We start from the raw sequence: 26,279 nt of genomic DNA, 5'->3' as shown, positions 1-26,279 counted from the left end.
TACTTCCCAGCCCCTGAAGTACCGTGACGTCAGAGCATTCCCGGGAGCACCCCATTCAATGAATTGGCCGATGGCACTGTTAAGGCACACGTTAATGTTTGCAATATTTGATTTCAAAGTTCGATGGATCACATAGGGCCGGGTAAGTGTATAGTTCAAGCAGTAATCTGTCTTCTCATACAACTATGATCATTCATCATAACATTCCTCGTAGATGACCGTCGTCATTGCTCTCCAAAGTCGAAAACCGCAAGTAAAATTCCATTTCCGTTCACAGAAGCCCCTTCCGTTGCGACGAAATTGTTGTGCATATCTAAAAAACTTTTCTAGCGCACAATTTTATGATGCCTTCATTAAAGAGCCAAAATCGTTCTTTTGTTCTAATGGGAAATTTGTTTGTTTCAATAACTATTATTTCCAGAGTTTTGTAATTCAGTAGACTTGTTTAAAAGAAAATTTACATTTGCATCAAAACCACGGTGCTGTTCAAACGACTACTTTAATCTCATTTTTCCGTCGAAAATGGTGTAATTATTTTAACAATTGTCCTTAGACTTCTAGCGCTTGAATTTAATTGTCCCTAGCTAAAATTGTTACAAAAAAGACAATGCCTAATCGATCGTAATTGAGTCTAATTGCTAAGAAAGTAGGTGTGTATAATAATATGTACTTCTATGTTTAATTTGGCTTTTAAGGGGACGGAAAACCATTTTTATCAGCTATAATAATCTAAGATTGGAACGAAAATGTCGCTGTTTCCTAGAAAGAGTTCGTGAAACATTACGTGTATGTAAGAGAGTGTTTTTTGCGTGAAAATATGGAAATTGAATCCAATATCACAAGAGAGTCTATTAGAAAGTTTTCGTGGGAAGAGAATCGCTCACGTATTTCTAATTTTTTTTTAATCTAAGTGTTAATGATGAGATTTGTAAGATATGTTGTCATTTTGGCCAGTACTGGACAAATTATGCAGATTGTCTTCAACTTTTTTTCCTGGCTCTCAGACGCTTATTACACTTATAACATCCACGACGATCCGTGGGAAAATTCTGTCGGCCTACTTCAAACACGAAACATTACTGAGATGAATTTCACGGGCAGTTGAAACTTAAGTGCTTTTAGAAACTTATAATGAAACAATGAGCTTTACTGTTCCTAAGAGATAATGCAAGCACTTTTGAACAATCAGAACGAAAGGAAAAATTAAACGAATGGAGGAAAAAGCAAGGCTTTGGGCAGAAAATGTCTGAAAAAGATATCTGCGTAGGTGATTTTAGGTATGCTGGGAACCCTCCTGGGATGAACTTCCGCAATTTTTAATTCAATGGTTTTTTATCCAAAATAGAAGACGCGATTCATGCCGAAGGACATATATTCAGCGGAGGTGTAACTTAAAGTTCTTAACATACGACTCATTTTTTATAGAAACCTTGAAGTCATGCTTCAGAAATCCTCAGTTTTTCACTAAGATAATCTCCACAATTTAGAAGTATGCATTGCATACTTTTATGTCTGGGTTTTTACGTAAATGTCTACCGTACTAATTATAAATAAAGCGTTGAGTGTTATGCCCGATTAAAAATTTGACTAAGGTACCACGAGCGGCCTGATTGGTAAAAAACCTATGTTACGCCAGTAAACCCATAAAAAATGGAAACTTTTCGGGGTTTAATTCGAGGCCGCACTTTCCATCGGTTAACCGGCGAAGAAAACAACTTGGGATGTCGGGAGAACACTCAAAGAGTTCGTAAATCACTTTCCTCCGGTACGTGATTTACAAATATTCTCGTGTTCTCCCAACACCCCGCGTAGGTTAATGCGCCGAAAAAATAAACAAATATAATATATGTACCCAAAGATAAAGTAAAATTCTTTTTCTTTTGTTTTTTTTTTCCAAATCTTGTATTGGTTATGATATCCTATGTTTCACTTCCTACATCATATCGGACTTAGAGCATACACAGGAAACAGAGAGAGAGAGAGAGATCAAACAAAGCGTTCTCACAGTGATTCGAGAACAATCGTTGTAAAATGTGTTCTAATTTGAATCCGGTGCGCAGAATATATCTTCTATGTTGGTTTTGACATTAGCCTACAGCTTTTCAGTATAAACTGCTATATTTAAACATACGTTCTCCATATTCAAGTTTTGACGGTCGGAAAATTACGACAAAGCAATACACGGAAGGATTTTTTATTTCTGCTGACAGGCAAAGGGTTTTTTTTAAAAATTCATTTCTCCGAAACAGCAACATGCTTCAAGATTTGTTAAATTTCACTTAATGGCTGTTGATATCAATGAGATTAAAGGAAGCAGGGAAAGGGAGGGTGCCATGCATAATCGTGAATTTAGCAGCTGCGCGCTGGATGTCAGGGTCTGTTTTATTGATCAAGCCTGAGGTAAGGATAGCTGAATATTGCTTATGATCAAAAGAGATTTGTTTTCGTGGGATCAAAGCGGGCAATTTCGAGCGGCTCGTCCTACTCGCGAGGGCAATCAATCAGAACAAGGCTCTTGCTTTATCTTGATGGCTTCTGCACAGAGCCGTATAACAATTCCTCATACCATCATAGATAGATAGATAAATAGATAGATAGATTGATTGATTGATTGATTGAGAGATTGATAGAAAGATTGATAGAAAGATTGATAGACAGAGAGATAGATAGATTGATTGATTGATCGAAAGATTGGTAGAAAGATAGATAGATAGATAGATAGATATAGATTGATAGAAAGATTTATTGATAAATAGTTAGATAGATAGATTGATAGAAAAATCGATTGATAGATAGTTAGATAGCCAGATAGATAGATTGATAGAAAGGCCGATCAAAATATTAAACTTTTCTCTTTCCCAGGCTAAGCTTTGGCCTGCGCACATGATGTTGTCATTCGTTCTTGTATTATTTGAATCGAATGGGTTATTTTTGATCAAATACTCCTTATGGTATTCCAGCACTAGGTTATTCAAGCATTTTAAATTTCATCTGTCTCGTTCTCTAATTGTTTCCAAGTCAGACCAGCCTAAAGTCTCGATAGCCTCGTCAGAGTTATCCCTTCTGAATGAAATACGTGCAGCTGTTGGGTTGTCGCTGAGCTTTGCTGCACGCAACCTATAGCCCCCACCCTCATTCAAATAACTGGTAGAAGGAGGGAATTGTACACACATTGACAGCGACTGGCTTGACCGAATGCGGCTAAGCAATCCAGCCTGAGCCTTTGTTAACCTTCGAGAGGACTTTGTCTACACTTCCTTTCAAATCTTATGTTCAAGAGTATTTTTTGAAAACATGTTTTGCGATATTTATTATATCATTCTGCAATGCGAATTAATCTGTAGTTGTTTTATAAGGAAAATAAGAGCACGATTTATAATGAGAGAGAAAACTCTTCTGCTCCTTGGAGGAAGCATAGCTATCCATGCACCTTAACGGCTGTGAACATTATATAAAATTGTGCAACAACTTGCGGAAAGGTGTTTTTCCAAAATGTATCGAGAAAACAGTAAATATAAGACACGCTGGAGTCGCTTTGAAACGACCCTAGAATGCACGGAAACACAAACACCATCGAAGAGGCAATGTCTTATAACGTTTATGGCTGATAAGGAGTTGGGATACCTGTGGAATTACCTGACAAACTTAGTTCATGAAAAAGCCGACCTTTTTGTTGCGTGTGTCTCAGTCATGCGTGTTATACTATGGAATATCCTTGAAGAAGATAAAAATAGTTGAACTTCGCATGCAATTTCTCGAAGTTTCACAGCAGACGAAATTTCGTTCGGCGTCTATTTGATGAAATTAAATCGACATAGCCGATATTAAATGACCAAGAAAGCGTTAAAAATTTTGATATCGAGTAATGAAGCGGGTAAAGTGTAGACGATAACTAAATCACTAAAGAGGGTAAGTTTTTGAGGGAAAATGAATTGTGTTGCTGCGTCAATGGAGCGAAAAGAAGAGCTCTGACCAGCGGGCTTACTCTTGAAACATCAGCTATGGACACTCCTTACGGTGGCCAATTTACATTATCAGCTTAGTTGATAAAACCAAATAATCTTGGTAACTAAATGAGTCAAGAAAGCCAGGTGATTAAATCATGTTGATAAAAGTATTCCTCAACTCAGGTTCTATTCCACATGAATAAAACCAACTTAAAAGGAAAATGAAAAACATTTGACGAAATTCCGAAAATTGTATTACAGCTAACAAGCTTGAGATGTATCCCGAAGCGAAGTCTCTGGGAACCTTTTCTGAAAACTTCTATCAGTCTTCTGGATTGTTTACAACTTTTTTTACATTTGGAAGCGCTTAATTACTTAGAAAATCTCTGACCTTCAAAATTATTACCTCAAGCTTAATGATTCATCCAAATCACTACGAAAAAGGGCACACAGACGTAGAGTTCGTTTTTCAAGCTGATTTAATCACAACCAGGTGTATAGGACAAAATAACTTACCAAACTCTCAATACTATTCTATAAAATCAGTACCCAATAAAAGCATTTCAAAACTATGTTAAATTATTTACAAAGAAGCCTTATAAATACGTTATACATAGTATAACTAATGCCTTGTTTTCCGTCAATGAAAAAATACTTTTGACTTGGTTCAAAATATATCTGATATATTGCAGAAAAAAAATATATTAGGTATCTGGGTATCTACTACTGCAGCACACTTTCATGGTCTTCTGTAGCTTATCTTGGAGGAACCCTGCCAAGGAATTAAAGTGGAAGTTAGTTTAAAGAAACTTCGCACGATGTAACAAAAGGAAGTGGACTTGTGAATTTTTTTTTTTTTTTTGAGAAAATAAACATGGTAGAATTTGTGTTGCGTGTCTCTCTCTTCAATTGTCTAATTTTCTTCCTCGCGTCTACGAGGCTCAAATGACCGCTGTTTAACGAGAGCTCGTGTTGAGATTCTCAAGAAATCTTCGGTTATCAGTAACAGCATCTCGCCTAACGTGGCCTACAACTTCTAAAAGCTAAAAGTCGTATTTCCAAAACTACCTCATCACTTGTATTTCAACTAATTTTTCCAATTCCCTGAATTCATATCCCTCCAGATCACGACAGATAAAAGAACCCAGTATATCGCTTGAGACACCATAACAATTGGGCTGATAGCGATGTGTTTTCTTCCAACTATAGCCTTAGCCGATACGTATTTTCAACATAAATTTCCTGGCATTCTATCATAAATGCTGCAATCCGAATGGCTACGATGATCGTCGCTATTCCGTGATAAACAGCGAGAAGTGAGTGGCCTGAACAAAGCTGTGAGCTTTTCTTGTTGTAAAGTTTTAAAAGACTAGAAAATTTATGCTACAACAATTGCGTTATTCGCTCTTGATTTCTATGCGTGATAGTTGATTCGAGTTTCGCTCTCATCAGCTATCACGCGAGAGAAATCTCGAGCTCGAGATCTAGATGTTAGATTAGAAATGTGAGGAGAAAGAAGAGTTATAAACTGACCTCAGAGGTTCTCTTTCTCTTCCAACAGTCTGGATTCACTCGTTTGTGTTCATCCGCTAACAGTTTTGCTTGGAGCACATACTCTTTCCTATCCTCTTGCTTCATGGCCTTCCATTTGTCACCAAGAATCACACTTATTGCCCTAAAAAAAGCGATGATGAGGCGTTAAAACATCGTCATCTTTATCGGTTTTGGTCATTCTTAAAATAAAATCTAGGGCCAGTCTTCAAAAGCTAAAATGGTCTAATGAGAGAATACTAAATCACAGGACTTTACTAATTACATAATTACATATAGATTAACATCACCGAGACAGTGTGTTTAAATACCTTTCAAATAGATAGAATACTTTATTTTCGTCCTCACGTAGGCAACAAAATTCTAACAAAAGAAGTGACCAGATCGACACCTACTGGATTTGCTGAATTTTTTTATAAAGCCATGCAAGAAATTTCTTAGGGGATGGTTCAAGGAGGTATGTTTACTCAACCCTTCTGCTCTGAAGATCTTTCAGTTCTTTTGAAAAATGAAAAATTGAAATATGTTCTTATTCGCAATGAAACGTCGGTGTTTAACCCTCTCCCCCCTCTTGATAAAAAAAAAATCTGCTTATCTACCCTTCCTCCCCCTCCCTCCCCACCTCAACCACGATCGTAAAAAATACATGCTTACCTATTGTCTTTGCCTGGATGAGCCTGAGTTATTTCCAATCGAAAGCGTTTAGCAAATAACATGAAGGCGTTCATTGGTCTTTTGTTAAACTGATGCGTATTGTTTCTTTTAACCGGGCTGGGTGGACTGTGGGACCCTGAGAAAAGTTTGGTTCTTCGGTGACTGTGTTCCTCTTTATCCTGTTATATGAAAAAGATTATTCGTAATTTTACAACCAAGATTAAACTTTATCATACAATTCTATCTTCTCTATATAAGGCTATTTTGACATTTCTCATAAACTTCGTAGGTTGCCTGACTCGTTCCAGGCTTCTGGAAGACCTGTGGCACACGACGGTTTATTGTTTATCTCCTTGCACATACCTTGGCCATACTACTGAGTGTAAGAGCGGCTGTGGAATCCATGGCAGTAAATTCTGACCTAAAATAGGAAAAACATTATTGATAAGCAACTGAAAATACGGTGTATGAGAGAGAACGCTCTTATTTGACGTACGTTTTCTCCTTTCCATCCAATTGCTTTCCGTTCAAAGTCAATCCCACAACTTCTGAGTCATATGGCAATACACAGACATTACGTCGCAATGGCTGGCAACTTATCCCATAATGCGATTCGGTCGCTGCTGGGTCAAACGACGCCCAACCTGCTGTGTCTGCACCCTTGACGAAGAACGGATGATCAGCGGTGATTTCTGCTTGAAAACTTGTTTCTTCATTACTGCATGATTTGAAAGTTACGATGAATTCATCCTAGTAAGGAATAAAGGAGGGTTTAAGGGTCGGTAAACTAACCATTTTTAGTCGAGGCATTTGTAGAATTGGCTTATGGGCGAACAATCAGCGAAATGTCAGTCAGCCAGTTGGTGAGTCAATCAATCTTTCAGTTGATCGTTCGGTCGGTCAGTGAGTTAGTAACTGAGTCACTGAGTAAATCATCAAGCGATTCAGTTTGTCAACAATTTTATTTACCTGTTCGTTACTTATGCAGCAATAAGTCAATCCATAAGTCGGTCTGTCAGTTACTTAGTCAGTCTGTTTAACAATTACTTTGAAACGGTCAATAAATCGGTCAGCAGGTTAAAGAAGAAGAGGCTTACAAGAGGCCATACTTCCTCTTCGTTTTAATAAATTGCTACAATTGTACCCTAAACAAATTAATTAAGGGGAAATAATTCAATCTTAACAAACCAAACTCTTAACATACCGTAGTATTGTTATCAAATTTCGCTTCAATCCTTTGGTAGTCCATGACTCGAAGTCCATCCCGAAACATGTCAGCGGATATTTCATCCATATCGAGATCGTCGACCGTTCGCCATGTCCAGCCATCTTCATCCGGGAAACTCAATTTGGTTCCCGCCATAAAATATTGCCGCTTGGCAGCTGGTGTAGTGTTTAGCAATTCTGTTTGTGATAGATTTTCTGAAGTGGTTTTTGAAACACATCGCCAATTACCAGTGGACTGAAGATCCTAAAAAGGAGAACAGATAATAGATATAAAGTTTGCGTACACTTAAGCCACTGAAAGATACTATCAACTGTTTATACCACGCAAAAGTTTTCCAACGTTTGTTTGAACGTTTGTGCTTGCGCTGTTGTAAATATTTTCCAAAGACTACCGAAAATCGCTATAAGTTGAATTGACAAAAAAAAAAGAAACAAGTTTTGAACAATATTAAATGCCTCAAAGAAGAAACGTCTCCAATGAAAAATTCTAAAAATAGAAGGATACTGTCCTTAGTCGTGATATTCTGTATATGTATTACGGTGTTTTTTAGAATTTGTTGATAAGAAAATCATGATAAAGATTTTTAAACTCTTTAATTACATATTTCTTTGATATTCTGGTAGATTTGAAAACTCTCTCACAACTCATATCATAAACGATCAACCGACCCTTACACTTAATCACATTTCGCCAAATGGCTTCAACCTTTTCCTGAAAACCACGCATTTCCCATGCCTCAGGCATATCAACAGATTCCCGGAAAAAATGAATACAGTTGAATATTTTTAGCCCCTACGTGCAATTAAAGCGGAATTTCCTTTCAGTTCAAAGAAATTTATTCCGGAAGGCGCTGTGATCTAGAAGCTTCTTTATTTGGAAATAACACTTTTTCATCTCAAGCCAACATCGAAATATCATGCAATTTAAAATATATTGATTTACCGACTTATTTACGCAAACGGAAACGCGAAGATGATATAATTAACTATTTATATTTCTATGGGCAGTCGGTTTTTATTTCCTTATATACCGTGCGGTCTTTGTTGCCGGACACAGAAGCCGTCTAGACCACTTACATTGGCGGTTTTTCGGCAAGCAATGGAGGTAGGATTAGGGAAGTGAAAATGCAAAAGGCAAATTAATAGATTTCTAGGTCCCTGGCAGAGAAGACGTTCAAAACTCGCTCTGACGAGGGGCTAACGCTCGAAAAATCAGCTCAAGAAACTCTTTCCAGTGGCCAATCTGCATTATCAACTCGGTTGATAAACTAAATTATCTTTCAAAATATCTTCCCCCCCCCTCCCGGGTTGGGGGGGGGGGAGGACTCGAGGATGGGGACTATTTGTTTCTAAAAAAGTTTAAAGGGCTGAATAGTTTTAACTGCCAATGTGGGGGGGGGGGGGGAGGAAAGGGGAGGGGTGAGAAAGACGATCACTAGAATATTACAGAGCCCTCTTATCAGGGGATCAGGTAAATTTTATTGGGATACAACCAAACCCCTCCTGAATGGTTCCTAAATCTCCTAATTTTAATGTTATGTATGGTATTTCTGAATTTGCACTGCATAGCGTTCATTTTTCCATCCAAAGCAAGAAAGATGAAAGCTATTGCACGTTACACATATAAAAGGTGCAGTTAAAGGAAAACTATCTCTTCTCCACCCAGTATTCCATCTACATACCATAAGCTGAGGTGGTGGACTGTCATCTTCACGGCGCTTGACATAAGAGTTTTCCCCGCTTACTTCTCTCACCAGAGGACTTTGTGGACTGGTAGCAATCAGGGCAAACTCCGTCAGCAAAGTTACTTCCTCTGCGCGCAGATTTAGGGCCGGGGGAATGGTGCGAGGCTTTGCAGGCATTTCTGAATGATGAAGGAAAAAAAAGGTTTAATGCCACTGAAAGATTTCGGTTACGAAATTTAACGTATTTGATTAGTTTCACAATAACATGGTGGCTGAGTTCAGACTCGACATTTTCTTCAACAAGTAGTATCCAACGGCTTGCGAGACAAAAACATCATAATGATCACAGCAGTTGCGCACATAAGTTCATGATTACGAAATATCTAAATACAACAGGCTGACGGGTAAAAAAAAAAAACTGATTGTATAAACATTTCATTCTTGTTTTGAGGACTGGTCTAAAAATGCTGAATTCACTTGCTGAATTCATTTAGAAAGCAATTTTGTTTAATGAAAGGTAAAGTAAGTGAGTAAAAAATTCTCTCTAGTAGTTTTAACAACATCAAAACTGGAAAAAGAATGTATGTAAAGCATGAAATTGTTTCGAAGAATGCTTGTGACGCAGCTTACAGACGCTTTTATCACATTATCGTGAGTCGTAAACTTCTAATAACTTAACTGATTCTATATTAAATAATTTTCGCGAGAAGGGTGTGATTTTTCAGCTTTACCGAGTTAGCTAAAAAGAACTTGCCCGCGAGCCAAGGATCAAACTCTAGGTTTGTATGCGAAATACGTCCTGAATTTTGCTAAGATCCTGTGATAGCCTTTTCCCATACCTCGCTTAATAGCATCCGCACGCTTTTAACTCATCAATGAATAGGCGATTTTGAATGATGAGAGTGGGCCAAGATCCTTTAATTCCACCGAAAATAGATTTTTAAACAACTATACTCGCGACAAAATGATAAATTTCTTCGGCAGTAAAAGTTGCAAAACAATCTCCACCTCTATTTAAATCGCTTGCGAGAGTGTCACATTCGTCAGAGCACAAAATTTTGAACGCTCTATTTATTCAAAGTTTCCAAAATATTTTTCTTTCATTTACATGCAATGGCATGCTTCAGATTAAAATACAGACATCTACGCTTGATTGTTTGTTCAAGCAGAAATTTACACTACTTTAAGCGGACATGCAGGGCCGGAACACGTTTGAAGATTGCTGGCTGCGAAACTTGTTTTAAAAGTGTAAAGTCCTCGGCCTTTTTGATTTTTGATTAAAGGTTACCTGGGCTTTTCCAATTGTATTAAAAGATTGAATTTATTCTACGCAGGACTTAACGCTGAAATCGGCGCAGGCATCAGGCTAAAAGTTAAGTCGAAAGAAGATTCTTTCCACAGTGTTATAGCAGGTGTCTTTTAGTGAAATTTCTTGTCCGCCATAATCACGTGCTTTCAGATGAGTCATGCCCGGTTTAAGAACCGGAACCGACGGGATAGCCATTTCATTCGGTTTTGCCATCATGTGTAATATCTCGTGGCCGGAAACCTGTTAGAATCAGCTGATTTTGGTAAAATCAAAACATAGGTTAAATTCAATATTTTTCTCAGGGTACGCATCGAAAAAGCGTGCGCGGAGCTTTCGTGTTCATCCTTTCGTAAAGGGATGTAACGCGTCAAAGCCAGTTCAGTTATTAAGGACTAATCTTATTAAATGATCTCTCATCCACCATAATCACGTGTGTGATTCCCCGCGTTACAAACTCTATTTTCAGAATTTTTGACAACCATTTGCCATCGTGTGTAATATCTCGTGGCCGGAAACCTGTTAGAATCAGCTGATTTTGGTGAAATCAAAACAAAGGTTAAACTCAATTTTTTTTTCAGGGTACACATCGAAACTGCAAGTGCCAAGCTGTTGTGTTCATCCTTTCGTAAAGGGAAGTGACGTGTGAAAGCTAGTTTAGATATTAAGGATTAATCTCTCTGTGTATCAGATCAATACTTGTTAAGATAAGGACATGAAGGATTCTGTCCTCCCATTCTACTTAAAAGTCCTCTATGAGGCAGATTTTAGAAACTATTAAAACTTCACACACTTCTACATACTGGACGGAAAAATCATATAATCTTTCTCGATCAGACAGACTTGTCGCACAATTATGTCTTGTGATTGACTTCAAGATTTGACAGTTTTTTTTTTCAACGAGAATCTCAGTCATTTCCTTCGCTTGTTTGGCTCATACTTTTCTGAGTTTTACCGTTTGGAGGCTTTTTTTTTTAAGAAAGATCAGTTTTTCTTAAACATCATTAGCTAAGTACACCTGCGAGAGATGGTTAGGAAAGAATATCTTTGCTGACAAGTGAAACAAAATCCGTTGAATCTCATTAAATTACGATCTTTTTTTTCGTGAGCGTACTTGAACAATTTTTATCCTCCACTTTCATTTTTACGTAGACAGGAAACGGATTCCTACTCCACTTAAAATATCCTGAGGATGACTCAAAATTTTATTTGTAATTCAGGAAACATACTTCTCTGATAAACTTACTAAACGATCACGGAAGAAAAGAACGATTTTTATCGGCTGTAATTTACCACAGTTTACGGACAATTTATTCAACATCAAAGATATACCGGTAATTTTTATTGACAACAATGATAGAGGTGTTAAAAAGCATTTAAGGGCGGTTTAACAAGCTTTCTGTTTAACAAATCTGAAATGACGCGGAAAAAAAACAAAAGACGGATGAAGTCTTCCCTGAAATGACGATCGTACTTTAGTTCAATAATTCATCACTGAAAAGGTTCGCTTTTATCAATCATATACTCTCATGGTTTAAAAATGCAGCTACAAATTTAGAGCGGATTACACCATGTTTCCATTCAAAACATTTATCTGAAGCTGTCTGGACTAAGAACAGGCTTGTTTAGAAAATTATTCAGAGAATTTCTACTCGTGAAAAATTCCCCTTTCATTCTTGAACAAAACGATAACATTTATGAACAAGCTAGAAATACATAATCTGCCTATCATACCTTCCATTGAAAAGAAGCTTTTCCCTTCTTCCATTTTGTTCTCTTCGTCAAAGTGTACCTTCTCCAAATGATACCTCAAACCGTTAGAGCTCTTGAAAGACTTCGGACAATGTTTGCACTGATAAGGCTTTATTTGCCTTTCTTTTATTGGCTGCATCTCTTTGTTAGAAAATTAACCTGAAATCACTAAAGAAAAGAGAAAGTTTCCACAGATAAGTTGAAGACAAGCCGAATTAACCTACGGCGTGCGAAACTCAAATGAAAGAAAGATTCGATTTCCTATTGTAAACAACTAAATAAAGGAACAAGTTTTGACTGGACATGTATTTTGGAAAAATCCAGAATATTTCTCAAGTAATGATTTCTCTTAATCCCTCGTCAGACTGTAGAACAGACAGTAATATAATATGTGTTCACGGGGCTTTTTTTTCTTCTTGTTTTTCGCGTCAAAATCACAGATTAATGAAAATCGGTTTAATCGCCAATCTACGAGCCCTCTGCCAGCAAATTCTATAAAAATTATATTCTTAAAACAATAAAGCTTTAACTGCTAATTTTGACAGGATTAATGGTTTTTATCTATTTCACCATTCATATCGGAAAAACTGTCCAAACGATGTATAGATTTCGCCCGAACCGTTAAGATTCCAATTTTATATGTAAACAAAGACGGTATGGCTCTGTATAGAAGCTTTCTCTTCTGGAACATCGCACCGCAAAATCTAAAAGTTTAAGGCCCGAATTCTGGTGGATAAGTAAGATTTTTTTCTTAATACCATATCATTGGAAAATGGATGTAATCTTTTATCATTTGATGACCGAGCTGAAAATTTTATACGCCATCTTCTTCAGCTATAGTTTGAGAAACCTTTCGACAGGTAAATGAAAGATGCCTTTACATCAGCCCTCGCTAGAATATTCCTTTTTCACTCATGAGCAATTACAAAGTTCTTAATTCAACCTAATGGGCTAATACATTTAAAGTTGTTCAACATTTTCCGGAACGTCTTGGTTTTGAACCAAAACCGCCTCTTCGGCAGAATATCATTCCGTATAACAAAGCGGAAATGAAATCACCAAACGCGAAAAGTGGAGCACACTATCATGATGAACTTAATTCTAAAAGAGAGCTTACCGTCTGAGCTTCAAGTTTGACAGAAATCAGTTTTACACAGGAAAGAGAAAAACCCTTGGAAATTCCCATTCGAAATGTGTTAGACTTGATGACGCAGTAGTGAGTTCCGCTCAGCGATTTTTGTCAATTCAACACATTCTTTTAAAATATTTACTTGATGTTTATGCTGACGAAATAGTTTTACTTTCAATTTTCACTACGCGGTTCGACCACATCTGATATTTTCCCGGAAGGTTGTACTAAAGAATTTCATGAATCTGTGACAAACCTTTGAATCAGCACTGAGGAATTTTTTTTTAATACGGGACAAACTTTGGCAAAAATTTGCGATACTTTAGAGATCCTTTGTGTGAAATACTTGTCATGAGTAACTCAACAACTTCAAAAGTGAGAAAACAAAAAGGAGAGCTCAGGGCCATCTTTGCCACAGAGGGCATAATCTTCTGTTTTAAGACGATACAATTTCAGTTAAAAGCAAATATAACACGCGAGGAAACCCGCCACTGAAATAGCGAAAGGTGTGAATGCGCGTCACAACAACTCAAGCGAAAAACGATTGAACCCAAAAGGAAATAAAACATTTGAAACTATGCCAAACCTGAACTTGATCTTGTAAAGGTAAAAATCTTCGCTGTATTCTCGATCACTTGAACAAGCACAGGGACACTAAGACGAGAAACTCATAGATAAACAGCCAAGGCGAATTGCTCCGAAGCAGCGAATCATGATACGCAAAACCGCAAATAATCGGTACGAGTCTAGTCAGACCTCTTCAGTTTTCCCTTGCGCAATGACTCTATTGTTCCGAAAATGGACTTCCTGGAGTGTAGTGCAATGAAAAATTAAAGATATTTCAAGAGTTTCCATGGCATTACGCCTTCAGTTCCACGCTAGTTCAGTTGCACGTCGGTTGGGTATTTTTCGGTTAGATATTAGATATATTGCTTAGATTTTGGTGCGATGTGTTATTTTCCTCTGAGAAGCACGTATATTTTTGTCAAAATTCTCCTGTTCCGATGTTAATCAATATGATTATGTCTACTTATCAAGTTCATTCGCCAACTCTAGATTATCTTTCACCAAAATCTTACAGTTTATAGGTTTAGGTCGAATAGTTTCATTTTCACGTATGCAAATGAAACAGCGAATCTACATGCAAGTTGAATGTTTTGATATCGAATTAAAAATGTTGTCGCTAGTCATACAGCTGGAAATAACCCCGTAAAGGTATGATTGTCTAACCTTCTATTATGCATAGTTGATGTTGTTAACCGCCTACGGCACATTAAAGCTCTTAGGTCTTCAAAAGTTCATTTACGATGGGATCAAATTCTGACGTTTGGGACTGAACTTTGAAGCGTAGAAATCGATTTATTTCCTTGAGTTAGACTATGGCTGATAAGGAACCACTTTTCCATCGAGAACAATTGGAAAAAATTTCAAAAATACTTCGGAGCCTAAACTGCAAGATGTCTCGGCAAATTGTTGCGGTTCTAACCGTGTGGTCAATTAGTGAGACTTGAAAACGCAAAATGGCATTTGGAGACCACAATCAAGCAATCAATGAAACTGCTTCGATTCAAGAGTCTTCATTGAACAGAAAAAAATTCAGTCAACCAAACAACATTCATCAACTTCATAAATATACCAGAAAACTGAATTAAACTGTGAACATATCATATGCAAAGCCAGTTTTTTTTTCAGTTATACAGAACTGAAGTAGTGCATAAAGGAACAGAAGCCCAACTCGTCATTGCAAAAACGTTACGCAACGTTTCGCAAAAAAAGATGATGCAACTTTTCGACGAATTGTATGACTTCAGTCGAAATCACTATTTTGGAACCAAGTGCACTCAATCGTAAAATTTGCATAGGTTTTTGTTTTATCGAAACTGAAAATCGCGTAGGTAAATTTCCCTTGACGACATCATTGTCTAATTGCTGTAAACAAGCAGTTTTGGCTGTGAAGCTTTTACACCCTAATTTATTTCAACCACGCGTAAAAAATCCCAAGCAATTTGTAATTAGGTGCACCGATCTTTAACATCCAATGTAACTCGGCAGGATAGTAATTCATATTTTCAATATGTCAATGACGCTGTGATAGACCGATAGACAACAGATCATTCAGTTTTACCTTCTAAAGTGTAAGATAACAACGATCTGAAGCCATGTCATAACAAAAACCTTGCAATAACAAATGACCATAGAAGAAACGGGGAAAAATGATTCAGCAAACACATGTGAAAACAAGTTGGGTATTGGACAACTGAATCGGCTAATTAGCAGTTCGCAAACTTTGCCTAAGCGAGTTAATAAGAGGAAATCTATCGTTCCTTGAAAATGATCTCACAGTTCAGCCGTAAAATAATAATCACATGATCAAATTCTCAATTTGGACGCAGGATTCACAATTTCTGATTACAACGGAATACCGGCGCAGACATTTAATTTAAGTGCGGGCGTTGTTTGGAAAAGCGCTTCTTTTCATGGCATCAAAAACACCATTTCTGTTTCCTACCAGACATTCCACCCCGTCATCAATACAGCGTGGATTTCTGTTAACTTATTGTCTCGATCGAAACAAATCACTCATATTTTATTTTCTATAAATACACACTGAGACAAATACAAGATTAATTTGTCTCAATTATATTGGAGAGAAAGTGGACTTATTCCTGTGAGAAATTTTCTTGAGGGCCCTCGAAAAACAGCAAAAATAGAAAGTGAGAGGTACCAAAATAAAAACAATTTTTCACATATATTAAAAAAGTGAACTTATTGCACGCGAATTAGTAAAAAAACAAAACAAAAAAAAAACAAAATAATTAAGTGTTTCAGTGTCTTGAGGCGCTAACAGAATTATAAACCAGAAAAAAAAGCTCTGGATTAAATCATATTAAATTGTATACTTCTAACTAAATTTTCAGTTACCACTAGTCTGTAATATATGCAAAGATGTCAATTCGATTTGTAAACATACGCTGAATTTGGCGTCATGTTGACCGAATCCAACTCAGGTCTTCACAAAAGTTTGCCAAGAAAGACAAAGAGCTTTGTAGCAAAGAATCACAGCTAGATTCCAGTAAATTTAAGAGCGACTTCACAAAGGTTATCATTGCAGCTTAAGTATCCCGCTTGAATGCAGTGAATGCTGTAAATTTGTTTCCGTTGTGTAGCCTAATAGAGGCGATTTGATCCTTAGAAAACGGATGTTTAATAAATATTACACTCATCTCCTATTATTGTGGTGTTTGTATATATTTTAGAGCGCAGCGCCTATGTCATTCGTAAATTGTCAAGCAAAGGGCGAAAAAAAGATAAGAAAATTGGATTTATGTACAACCCTTTGGCTAAGTTTTTACTGAGGAGAGGTTGCAAGAGTCCAAAAGTGGAAGAGATGCATCATTTGGGTTATCTCTAAACATCTTCTTTAGACGATAGGACCTGGCGATGAGGTTTAGATCAGAGCTTTCTCATGTGTTTTCTTCAATAAATGAGTTAATATTATCTTGGTCGGAGTTCCGTAGCAATGTACATAAGGACATTATAAACCTTCGCGAATGGACAAAACGAACTGGTTCTTTCTTTAGATTTGAGTAAAACGCTAATGGAGTTGATATTTATAAACTGTGAGTCAAGATATACGATAAAGTCATATTTCATTTAATAATAAGTCATCTTATTTGGACTAGGGGGTAAGTTTTAAGAGACTATTTTTCTTGACAATCCTTTTTTCGTAACGAAACCGTTGCAACATGTAAGTATTATCTAAGTACCGAGAAAAGTGCCCCTCTACCGCTCGGGCTCTCCATTCCAAATTAGCAGCCTAATCATTCAGAAACTACACATCTTCGACTAAATATAGGCTAACTATATATTTAGAAATGACCTGAAATTCCAACCAATGAAATAAAAAATATAACAATCGTTCACTGTCAGTAGTGGATTTAGGATTCAGGAAATCGATATTTAAACCTACCGTTGCCAAACATCAATATATTTGGATTAAATTTGAATTATCTGATATTGGCGGTAGCAAACGCCTTTTTGATATTACAATTTTTTTTAACTTCAGTAAAATAACGGCTTAGAGTCTCGATAACCCACACATTGAGAATTGACCCGCGCGTAAACGGTACATTCCTAGACTAGCTGAAAATTTTGTTAAATTGGAGGACAAATTATAAACAACATTAAATACTGATTTAAAAATCTATGATTTCAATCGATATCAAAATTCCGTGTACCAATAAGGTACTTGTTTTCTAGTACGTAAACATGTCTGTCAAACCGCAATCGTACTTTGAAAACAATCGATTTTATCGTAAGAAAATCGGCTAGCTTCGACTTTCTTTCTTTCCCTCGTTTGTTTTTAAGTTGAGCCCCCGACAGAGTTGTATGTTTTGAGAGAAATCGGTTGAAAATTGACATTTTCCGGAGTTCTTTCTTGCTATGAAAGAGGTCTTTGTTTTGAACTGGTACAACAATGAACAATAGAGAACCTCACCTGATCTCCGTATTTGCATTACAATAGAAGTCAAAATATTCCTTCACTAAGTCAGTATTTTTTAAACGAAAGCTCCTCTTTCTTCCACAACAGAATATTTTAAAAAATGCGAATAAATCATCCATGTGATGTATTCGATACCCAATGTACGATCTTGTGTTCTAGAATGACCTTTAAAGGTTTTAAACCTGATAGTTTAATGGTCTTGCTGGGACGTATTCTTGCGGTTTAGTATTGTGTAAAGGAATGTCATTGAAAGATGGTTTTTTTTAATCGAAAACGGATCTTAGGAAAGCAGACAGCTTCTTCACCACAAAATCACCTTTCAAAACAATTTCGTGCAGTACTTGTATAGCGTTGTATGGATAAATATAGTTTTCATCGATTTGTATTTAGAACGGATGTTCTAAATATTGCTTCCAAATGGAAAACAAAGTCGCCGGGTCGTACGATCGCAACCATTATGGAACGACCTTGAGTAAAAACTTGTTACATCCTGGGGGAATCCCCGATGAAAATATTTTGAATCTGTCTTTTTACAGTGAGAACAAGCATTGAATCGGTTGATCAACGAAAAACGGCCTTAAAAATAAGCCAAAACAAGAATCAAAGTCGTCCTCCAGTTACTTGTTTACGATATGGGACTATTGTACTATTGTCATTACTCTTGGCATTTTTTGTACTTTGATCAATCATGTCCGGACTTTGTTTGGAACATTGTAGAACACATGATCTGCGCATTGAAACACCGCATTTCGATTTCCAAACCCGAGCGAAAGAGAGGCGAGAACACGCATCGGTCACTTGCGAGCTCTCTTCGGCGCCAGTATTGCTCAGGCTTGCAGAAGCCGTCATAAATATCGCGGAGTGCTTTTGAATGAAAAATTTTACACTTACCTCGAAGTTGTCGCGGTTGGTGTCAAAGAGAGATGTGATCACACAACAGCTTTGCGAATTTCTACAAGATTCAGTGATTTCGTAGCCTGTCTCGCTAAGATTACGCGAAAATCAAACCTTTTCGACCGCCAGCCGGGGAGGCAGAAAATTCTTACTACGGACCGTAACCGACGCCATTGTCCTTTCAAATTTTTTACGCAAGTTGCTATATCAACAACATTTTGACGGCGGTGATTGGCTGTTTGCAACAATACGACGGTCTAAATTAGTTCATTCATGGAGTGTTGTCACTCAAGTTCGCGTCACGTGATATGTCGTGATTGCGCGCGTAAAGTGCTTGCCCGGGCCTGTCAACAAAGTGTCGAGCATCTGTATTTGATTATTGATTCGACGATGAGCTAATGATTCTTTAGAAATCGTGGAGATCTGCTCCTATATGTGCAAACTGACGGTCAGTTGTTTTGTTTCTTACCACTGCAATGCTCTTTAGCTTGAAAGAAATCTCTGTTCTTTGAAGACAGCTCGTTTACCTCATTTAATGTCAATTTCGCGCCTTTTTAGCAGCATGGCGGCTCGCAGCCCAAATAAGAGATATTTTAGGACGCTTAGCTGTTATACATTGAAAATGGTCTTATTTCAGGTATCTCTCAGCGAATAAACCGCATCTTTGTTGCTACAAACCATTTTATAGAAAATCTAACTCGTTTTATAAAAAACCCGATGAATGAAGAAGAGTAAGCGTTAAATTTATAGATCCAGCGCTTCAAGGGAAAGTCAATAATTATAAAACTTACCTGCTATACGATTAGCGTATTGAAGTGTATTCCATTAACAGCCAATGTTATAATTTGCTATGGTTGAAGGGAAGACCAGGATCAACCTCTTTCTATGTGTCATTGGTAATGTTATGCTTTTGTTTTGCAAAGGTTATCATCATTATTTTACTAGTTGACAGATGTCAATAAGATTTAATGACCCACCATCAGAAATCATATCAGTCAACTACTTCATCGCTTATGAAAATTTTTATCCCTTCAGTTGACTCAAAATTGACTGAATTTTTTATTTTCAGGTTAAAATAGTGATAATCACTTCCCTTTTTTTGATGAAAGAGCAACACTCCTTTTGCATGATACCTTCCCCTCATCAAGTGTTGACTGACTCTCAAAGAGCTCATTAAAATATAAAGAAGCATGGATTTGCATGTCTAAACTTGTTCCTCTAATTGTTCAGTGAAACTGAGGTAGAACTCCTGACATATGATTGCCATAATGTTTTACTTTAAATATGCATGTATATGCATTTGTGATATGGCAAGAGAAAATATGAATTTGTTCATGTGATAGTGATCGAGAAGGCTTTTACTTTTTCTAAAACTTACAGCCCCCTGGTCAGTAGGGTGTCTCACTGTGCAAGCATAAAATATCACACTTTTTTAGATTTTGTAGCCCAAGGCCAAGGTTTTGTCATCTGTCATTTGTGCTCATGAAATTAACCAGAATCTCAGTGAAACATGATAGTTACCACTTTGAAGTTTCCAAGGCCATTGATTCCCTTCCTTTACTGTTCAGAGCATGTGCCAAGTATGGATGGGGTGAAAATGTTTTGAAGTGAGCAGATTGCTATTGTTTTTGAATTACTTTTTGAATATATCTGCATGTAAACGATTTATTCCCAACTCTGATTGGCTTTTTTCAAATTGAATAGTTCAGATCTTGAATATGCTCATAATGGCTGCTGTTAGGGCACTTATGTTCTAACAAATTTTTTCATCTTGTAATGGTTCAAATATTTTCTTGGTAACAAATTTTGAAACCAGTCTGAACCATGATTACTTTTTCCATTTAATCATGAAAGTGGTTGTTATGCTTTAAAGGAAAGGGAAAGATATTTTAAATTGTTTTTTTTGTTGTTGTATTCTTTTGATTTTAGAGCATTGTAAATGCGCTGGATGAAATAAAGATCATGGGCTCTTTTTAGTTCTCTATGTAACGGTCTTTCAGTAATAAACATTTATGTTTTGTTTTATCCAGGATTGTTGTTCAAGATGTCTGTGGGCACATCAAATAACTTGGTAAGAAGAGAATATGTTTTCTTCAATTGATAGTCATGTAAAACTTTGTTTACTTGGTATCAAACCTGATCTCCAACAAAGGAAGTTGATTGTAGATCTCTTGATAAGATATATATGCTGCCAGACTACGTGAATTTTTAAGTTTCCTGTGTGCAAATTCTCTTATTGAGGATTACAATTACTTTTATTCTCAGAGTGTTAAAGATGTTCGGCGTTCCTTAAGCTTTGAAGAGAGCTCAGCTGTTTCAGAAGATGGAAATAACAACAAGTCAAGTGAACAAGTTGATGAGATGTCTGCTGAGCAAACACCAACTGAAACACAACTCAGGAATGATTGTGAAAATATCTGGAAAGAACTGAATAATGTGAGTGATGTATCTCTAATGTAGCTGTAGTGAGCTATGCAGGCATGCCCTGGTTTACATTATCATATGACCTGTCAGGCACAGCATGCTCAATCCTATTGCAAAACATAGTGAAAGCTATCATGTGCAAGGTAAAAAGCTGTCAGTCTTGGGACTTACATGGCCTTATTGTGAAAACTCAAGGAAAAACAGAAATAAGGAAAAAATTTGCATTTTTCTTTGAATTATGAAGTTCTAGTTCTGACTCCGAAAAAATAAGAATTTCAAATATTGTTTGTTGGTATCTTGCCTGTGCCCATCTATCGCATCCTATTTACTGTAAGTTGAAACATAATTTTACCAAATTTTCAATGCTTAATGGTCATATGATAAAATGCTTATCCACTGACTTTGGTTGAGCCAGACAGGAAAATATTTGGCTCTTGATCATGATGCACAAACCTCTCTGTGCTTGTTCCTGAAGTCATGGTCCTGTACCAAATGTTTTTCTGTTCAGTCCTTCCACTTGGTGCAGTTGCTCTAAAATGATACTTGATCAGACATATAACTGTTAAAAATCTATCAGAACTAAAAAAGACTCTCTTATCTCTTAGGATTATAGAACCTCTGACACTTTTTATTAGGAATCAATGCTTATGTATGTAAATAATACAAAAGTGTTGTTAGTGCTCCAGTGTGACCAAAGTACTACATTATAGAGACCTGATTAATTTATTTTTCTATTTCCTTTCTATAAATGCTGAAAAAAGTACTCTCTTAACTATGGTACAATGTTATGACCTACATAACTATCTATGGTCAATCTTTTTTTTGATGATATTTTTATCAATTCATTTCTTTTCAGACCCATGCTCGTCTTGATGCAAGGTCCACAAATTCTAACACAACTTACATGGGTGAAGAGGAGTTTGATGCTTATAAGGTAAGTTAATTTGAGAGTGCAGTTGCAATCATGATGTGATCTACAATTAAATTTTTATCTAGTACATAGAAACCCAAATTCTGGATCATTTGGTCAAAGATTCTCCTCAAGCCTAACTGTATTCGATCTCAAAGTCCCTAATGTAACTGAAAGTCTTTAATTGTCAAAATCAGCAAGAACAGAAATGATACTTAATCTATACTTAGGACATCAAACTTTACAAACTGCTGAGACCAAAGCTAAGTCTTGTAAATCATTGAAAGCAATTTCTGTTAGCTATTTTGACAACAAGATGGTCTTTTATTAATGAAGCCATATGAACACTAAAACCTATATTATACACTGTTCTTTAGGTTCTTGAGAGAGTCTTAAAAGTAAAAGAGAAGAAGCTTCAAACAGAGCTCATAGCAGTTGAAAATCAAGGACTCCAAGGTAAGTTGAAGAATTACTCCAGGGTTTGTATAGGTTCTGAAAATCCTGGAAAGCTGTGGAATTTTATTTTGGCATTTTCCAGAACTTGAAATTCCTGGGAAGAGACTACAGCTCTTGGAATGTCCTGGAAATCTGCTTAAATCAAGCAGTAAGGTTTTCAGAATTTATGTTACACAAAATTTATGTAGATGGTAAGGAGAACTGATTTTTAAATCTTAGAACTAAAAGGTTTTAAGGTAAAATTCAGAGTCCTGGAAGAATCCATCTGAGTCCTGGAAAAGTTCTTGAAATTTGTTGAAATCAGGCAATAAAGTTTTTAGAATTTATGTTATACAAAATTTTTCTAGATGGCAAGGAGAACTGATTTGTAGATCTTGGGAATGGAAGGTTTAAAGGTAAAATTTGGAGTCCTGGAGAAAACAATCTGAATCCTAGAAAAGTCCTGGAAAAGTCCTGGAAAAGTCCTTGAAATTTGTTTCTGAAAAAGGGCATGCACCCTGTTACTTGTGTGTATGAACATATGTTACCACTGATGAAAGAGCCTTGGGAACCAAGTCTTAATGTCTTTTTCTTAATTTCTTAAGCTTTTGTTTTTATGATGAATTGAATTTTGTTTCAGTGACATCAACAGATCCCAACTATACTGATGCTCATCTGAAAAGTGAGGTATGAATGACTTGAAATGTTTTTATGAATATTTGTAACTCTGTATCAACTATAAAAGACACTTTAGAGAGGATGTTAATGTACCTTTTCTTCTTTTGTTCACTGTACTCATTGGTACCCTCTAAGGATACTTGCTTGTAATCCATCACACAACACAGTTCTTCGGTGATTCTTACTTTACTCTGCTTTAATTGTCCAATATAGTTGCTGACAAGTATACAGCAGCTAGAAGAAACATTGCAAATCATAAAAGGACAACGCAAACAGGTGGAAGATGATCTGAAAAGGTAATGATTTAGTGCATAGACCTGGGTAGCATGAGGGTGGGGGGTGGGGGGTGGGGGGTGGGGGGTGGGGGGGATTTGTAGAGGGGTAGAATGATGAGACTGCACCCTTCCACTGCTGGTGTCTTATGAAATGTTACTTATTTTAAATTTGTTGTTAGTTTTCAGTCTTGCTCTGAGGGTTTTCTAAATTTTTTTTTGCTTCCACAAAAACAACTTTCCAAATTTCAAATTTGACCTAGATACCAGTGGGTGAAGAGGCACATATTGGAAGTGCATTTGATAAATAGTTCATTTTACAGTTACATGCTTGGTTGCCAAGCATTTTAATAGGAGTAAGGCTAAAGGTGACCTTGTTTGGCACAAACTTTGCTGTTTTTCAAATGCAAATTGCCTTGTTATTATCAATGTTAACTAGATACTAGTCTCTATCACATCAAGGTCACCTTCAGCCTCACTCCAAATCAAAGGCTTGGCAACTATAAGTACACAACTGTAAAATGACCTATTAAATGTATGCATCTATGCTGCAATATTAATTAATGTTTTACTGTGATATTTAGAGAGGAAGAGCTTCTACAACAGCACCAGAAAGTACAGAAATCTCTACAGATTAAAATTGGTATTCTAGAGCAGGAGAAAGAAAATGTTCAGGGTGTAACAAGGTAAAAATGGTTAAATATAATTGTTTGAAGTTACTTTTAATTAACTCTTTACACCCCAAAATCAGTATGCATTTTCTCCATACTGTTCTCCATACGTTCCCTAAGGTGCTGACAAGGAGAATTTGCTTAACAATCAACAGCTTCTTAAGTTTATCATTTCCTTTATTCTTGTGACCTTAATTTGTGATTCAGGGGGGACATTGTAAGGAGAAATTAGATGCTAGTCACTCCTAGAAGTTAGAGAGTTAATACTGGCTTCTCAAGATTGAAATCTGCATGCGGCAAACAAGTGGTTGTGAACAGTTAATATGGAAAGTTATATATTTAAGAAAAAGAAAGTTCATATATTTTAATGTCATTGGTTAAGGCCTTGAAAATAAAAAGCAACAATGTTTGATTCAGGGGTGGTATTTTAAGGAGAGTTAGATGCTAGATGCTTTTAGGGATCAAAAGTCTAAAAGCTATGTATTGAATTCCACAACTCAAACCCCTATTTTTGGGTGAGGTACAATATTATTTTCTTGGAACCTGAATGGAAATGCTGTGATTTAGGAGCCCTGACCAATGTAGTAATTTATGGAGACTGAGTGTATGTTTGTTTTTCTTAGGCGAGATTTTTTATGAAGGGGAATGAAAAACTTAGGTGTTCAAAATTGATACATTTGGAAAAATTCTCTCAAGTTTTGGATCTTCTGCAGTGTATTTGCATGCTTCACAATAAGCTTAGAGGGAACCTAAGAACTCTTGGGTCAGTTATTACTAAAATGTGCCTCTCTGTAGCAAAGCTTATAAAATGCTTTAGTGGTGGTGGTGACGTTGGGAATGTGTGGGTGGGGCTTCTTTGGAGTTTTTCTGATTAGGTTGCATTCCCTATTGCATACTTTCACCTGGGGCTCTCATTTATAATCATGTCATCTTGAAGTCAAGGATCTTTTTTCCTTTGTGATATATTTTTAGATATAGGTGGGTTGTATTAATTGTCGGTTGCCTTCATTGCAGCCAGGTGAAGGAGCTGGAAAGAAAGAAGAAGTCTGCAGATGCGTATCTTGTGGAGATCACAAAGAAACTGGTTAGTTTTATTGATATCTTATTTGTTAGAGTAGCACTAGCTCTGAGTCAAGCCCCAGGATTCAGCTTCTAAAGGACTTGGCTCTGGTCCCACTAACCTGGAGGTAGCTAGTCAGTCATTCAGCACATGCACAGGCTTTAAAATTGCTCTCCTGTAATGTCAGTGTGGACATGGGAAACAGGTTGTTAGAAGGAAAAAAAATTTGATCAGCCAAAGAAGTTGACTTATATTACAGAGAATTTTTTGACAGGGGAGTGGCAGTTGCCAGATCATACCTCAAAGGCACTGTATTGAAAATTAAATATCAATCATGAATTTAATTTGATTTTCAGCTTCAGGCTTTCCTTTGCTTAATTTTTCAGGGTTCTTTTTTGGCTGAAAACTTTCCCCTTCCATCACCTGATAACTTGAAAGGAAGCAAGGTAAATGTCATTTGATGTGTAGTGGAGGGCACGTAGCTAGCATACACATCCACAAGTTAAGGTGGCATTGATTAGAGGAGGGTTGTGCCAGTAATCCCTCAGGTCTTGATGTTGGCAATATGAATTATGAGTACCAGTTTCCTAATGGCAACAGTTGGCAATTATTTACTTTAACCCTTTACTCTCTAACATCAGTATGCATATTCTCCATACTACTCCCTAGACATTTCCTAAGGTTCTGACAAGGAGAATTTGTTCAACAATCAAGAGCTTCTTTACTTGGTGATCATCTCCTTTATTCTCATGACCTTGATGTGTGATTCAGGGGTGATATTGTAAGGAGAAATTAGATGTCAGTCAATTTTATGGGTTAAATGGTTAATTATGATTATTGATAAGAATGAGATTGTATCAGTAATCCCTCAGGACTTGATGTTAGCAATATGAATTATATGTACCAGTTTCCTAACGGCAACAGTTGGCAATTATTTACTTCAATTATGATCATCATTCAAAAAGGAAATTGCATTAATTGTAGCAAACTGTTAGGGTACACTTTGTTGCCATTATGCCCTGAGTTATCATAAACTTTTAATTTATTTTTATTTCAGGCAAAGGTCCATCTAGACCCTAATGTTAGGTACATCTCACTGCAAAAGTTAACTGAGGTACATATTCTCACCAGATCTTTCTCTTATAGCAGTTCTTTTGCATACATAAGGGAAGTATTTTCC

The 26,279-nt window shown here is 36.6% G+C and overlaps 2 protein-coding genes and 2 long non-coding RNA genes across 11 annotated transcripts in view; 3 read left to right on the top strand and 1 right to left on the bottom strand.

Annotated features, from left to right (window-relative positions):
• Window positions 1-23: 23 nt before the first annotated feature.
• Window positions 24-7,234, top strand: LOC149044908 (uncharacterized). The gene is made up of 3 exons (XR_016186740.1): window positions 24-142; window positions 5,851-5,955; window positions 6,442-7,234. It is a non-coding gene; the product is annotated as an uncharacterized LOC149044908 (long non-coding RNA).
• LOC113673354 (HMG box-containing protein 1) lies at window positions 4,409-20,243 on the bottom strand. Of its 7 annotated transcripts, none has more exons than XM_089206855.1 (9): window positions 20,171-20,243; window positions 12,105-12,290; window positions 9,062-9,243; window positions 7,357-7,623; window positions 6,649-6,902; window positions 6,516-6,573; window positions 6,153-6,331; window positions 5,481-5,622; window positions 4,409-4,719 (listed from the first exon to the last, which is right to left on the bottom strand). In XM_089206855.1, exons 2-9 carry the CDS (start codon window positions 12,259-12,261, stop codon window positions 4,687-4,689), a joined length of 1,272 nt encoding a protein of 423 aa, XP_089062981.1. In that variant the 5' UTR covers window positions 12,262-12,290; window positions 20,171-20,243; the 3' UTR covers window positions 4,409-4,686. The 7 variants fall into 7 exon arrangements, with proteins under 7 accessions (XP_089062981.1, XP_027045577.2, XP_027045562.2 ...); XM_027189776.2 differs by lacking the exon at window positions 20,171-20,243 and adding an exon at window positions 19,441-19,569; XM_027189761.2 differs by lacking the exon at window positions 20,171-20,243 and adding an exon at window positions 18,647-18,838.
• LOC149044907 (uncharacterized) lies at window positions 8,381-9,770 on the top strand. Its single transcript, XR_016186741.1, has 2 exons — window positions 8,381-8,484; window positions 9,046-9,770. It is a non-coding gene; the product is annotated as an uncharacterized LOC149044907 (long non-coding RNA).
• The window catches only part of LOC113673383 (centromere protein K), a 9,645-nt gene continuing 2,227 nt past the window's right edge, over window positions 18,862-26,279 (top strand). The window contains exons 1-12 of one of the 2 annotated variants that reach the window (XM_089206865.1): window positions 19,019-19,097; window positions 20,218-20,256; window positions 20,680-20,720; window positions 20,915-21,085; window positions 21,930-22,007; window positions 22,361-22,439; window positions 23,059-23,105; window positions 23,310-23,392; window positions 23,953-24,054; window positions 25,054-25,123; window positions 25,486-25,545; window positions 26,157-26,213. In XM_089206865.1, coding sequence (XP_089062991.1) covers window positions 20,694-20,720; window positions 20,915-21,085; window positions 21,930-22,007; window positions 22,361-22,439; window positions 23,059-23,105; window positions 23,310-23,392; window positions 23,953-24,054; window positions 25,054-25,123; window positions 25,486-25,545; window positions 26,157-26,213 — 774 coding nt within the window. In that variant the 5' untranslated portion in view covers window positions 19,019-19,097; window positions 20,218-20,256; window positions 20,680-20,693. Of the gene's footprint in view, window positions 19,098-20,217; window positions 20,257-20,679; window positions 20,721-20,914; window positions 21,086-21,929; window positions 22,008-22,360; window positions 22,440-23,058; window positions 23,106-23,309; window positions 23,393-23,952; window positions 24,055-25,053; window positions 25,124-25,485; window positions 25,546-26,156; window positions 26,214-26,279 lie in introns of both variants that reach the window. The other variant, XM_089206864.1, reaches the window with a different exon arrangement.

Source organism: Pocillopora damicornis, chromosome 5, assembly GCF_964200805.1.
Source record: "Pocillopora damicornis chromosome 5, jaPocDami1.2, whole genome shotgun sequence".
NCBI classification, from domain to species: Eukaryota; Metazoa; Cnidaria; class Anthozoa; order Scleractinia; family Pocilloporidae; genus Pocillopora; species Pocillopora damicornis.
This window is presented reverse-complemented; position numbering and strand designations above follow the sequence as displayed.

Bases quoted from the DNA above. Each gene is read 5' to 3' on its own strand.
- LOC113673354 (XM_089206855.1), bottom strand. From the start codon at position 12,261: ATGCAGCCAATAAAAGAAAGGCAAATAAAGCCTTATCAGTGCAAACAT. The intron at 6,574-6,648 runs GTACGTCAAATA...TTCCTATTTTAG, and splicing joins TTGGATGGAAAGGAGAAAAC to GTCAGAATTTACTGCCATGG. The intron at 4,720-5,480 runs GTCAGTTTATAA...ATTCCTTGGCAG, and splicing joins AGAGAAAGAGAACCTCTGAG to GGTTCCTCCAAGATAAGCTA.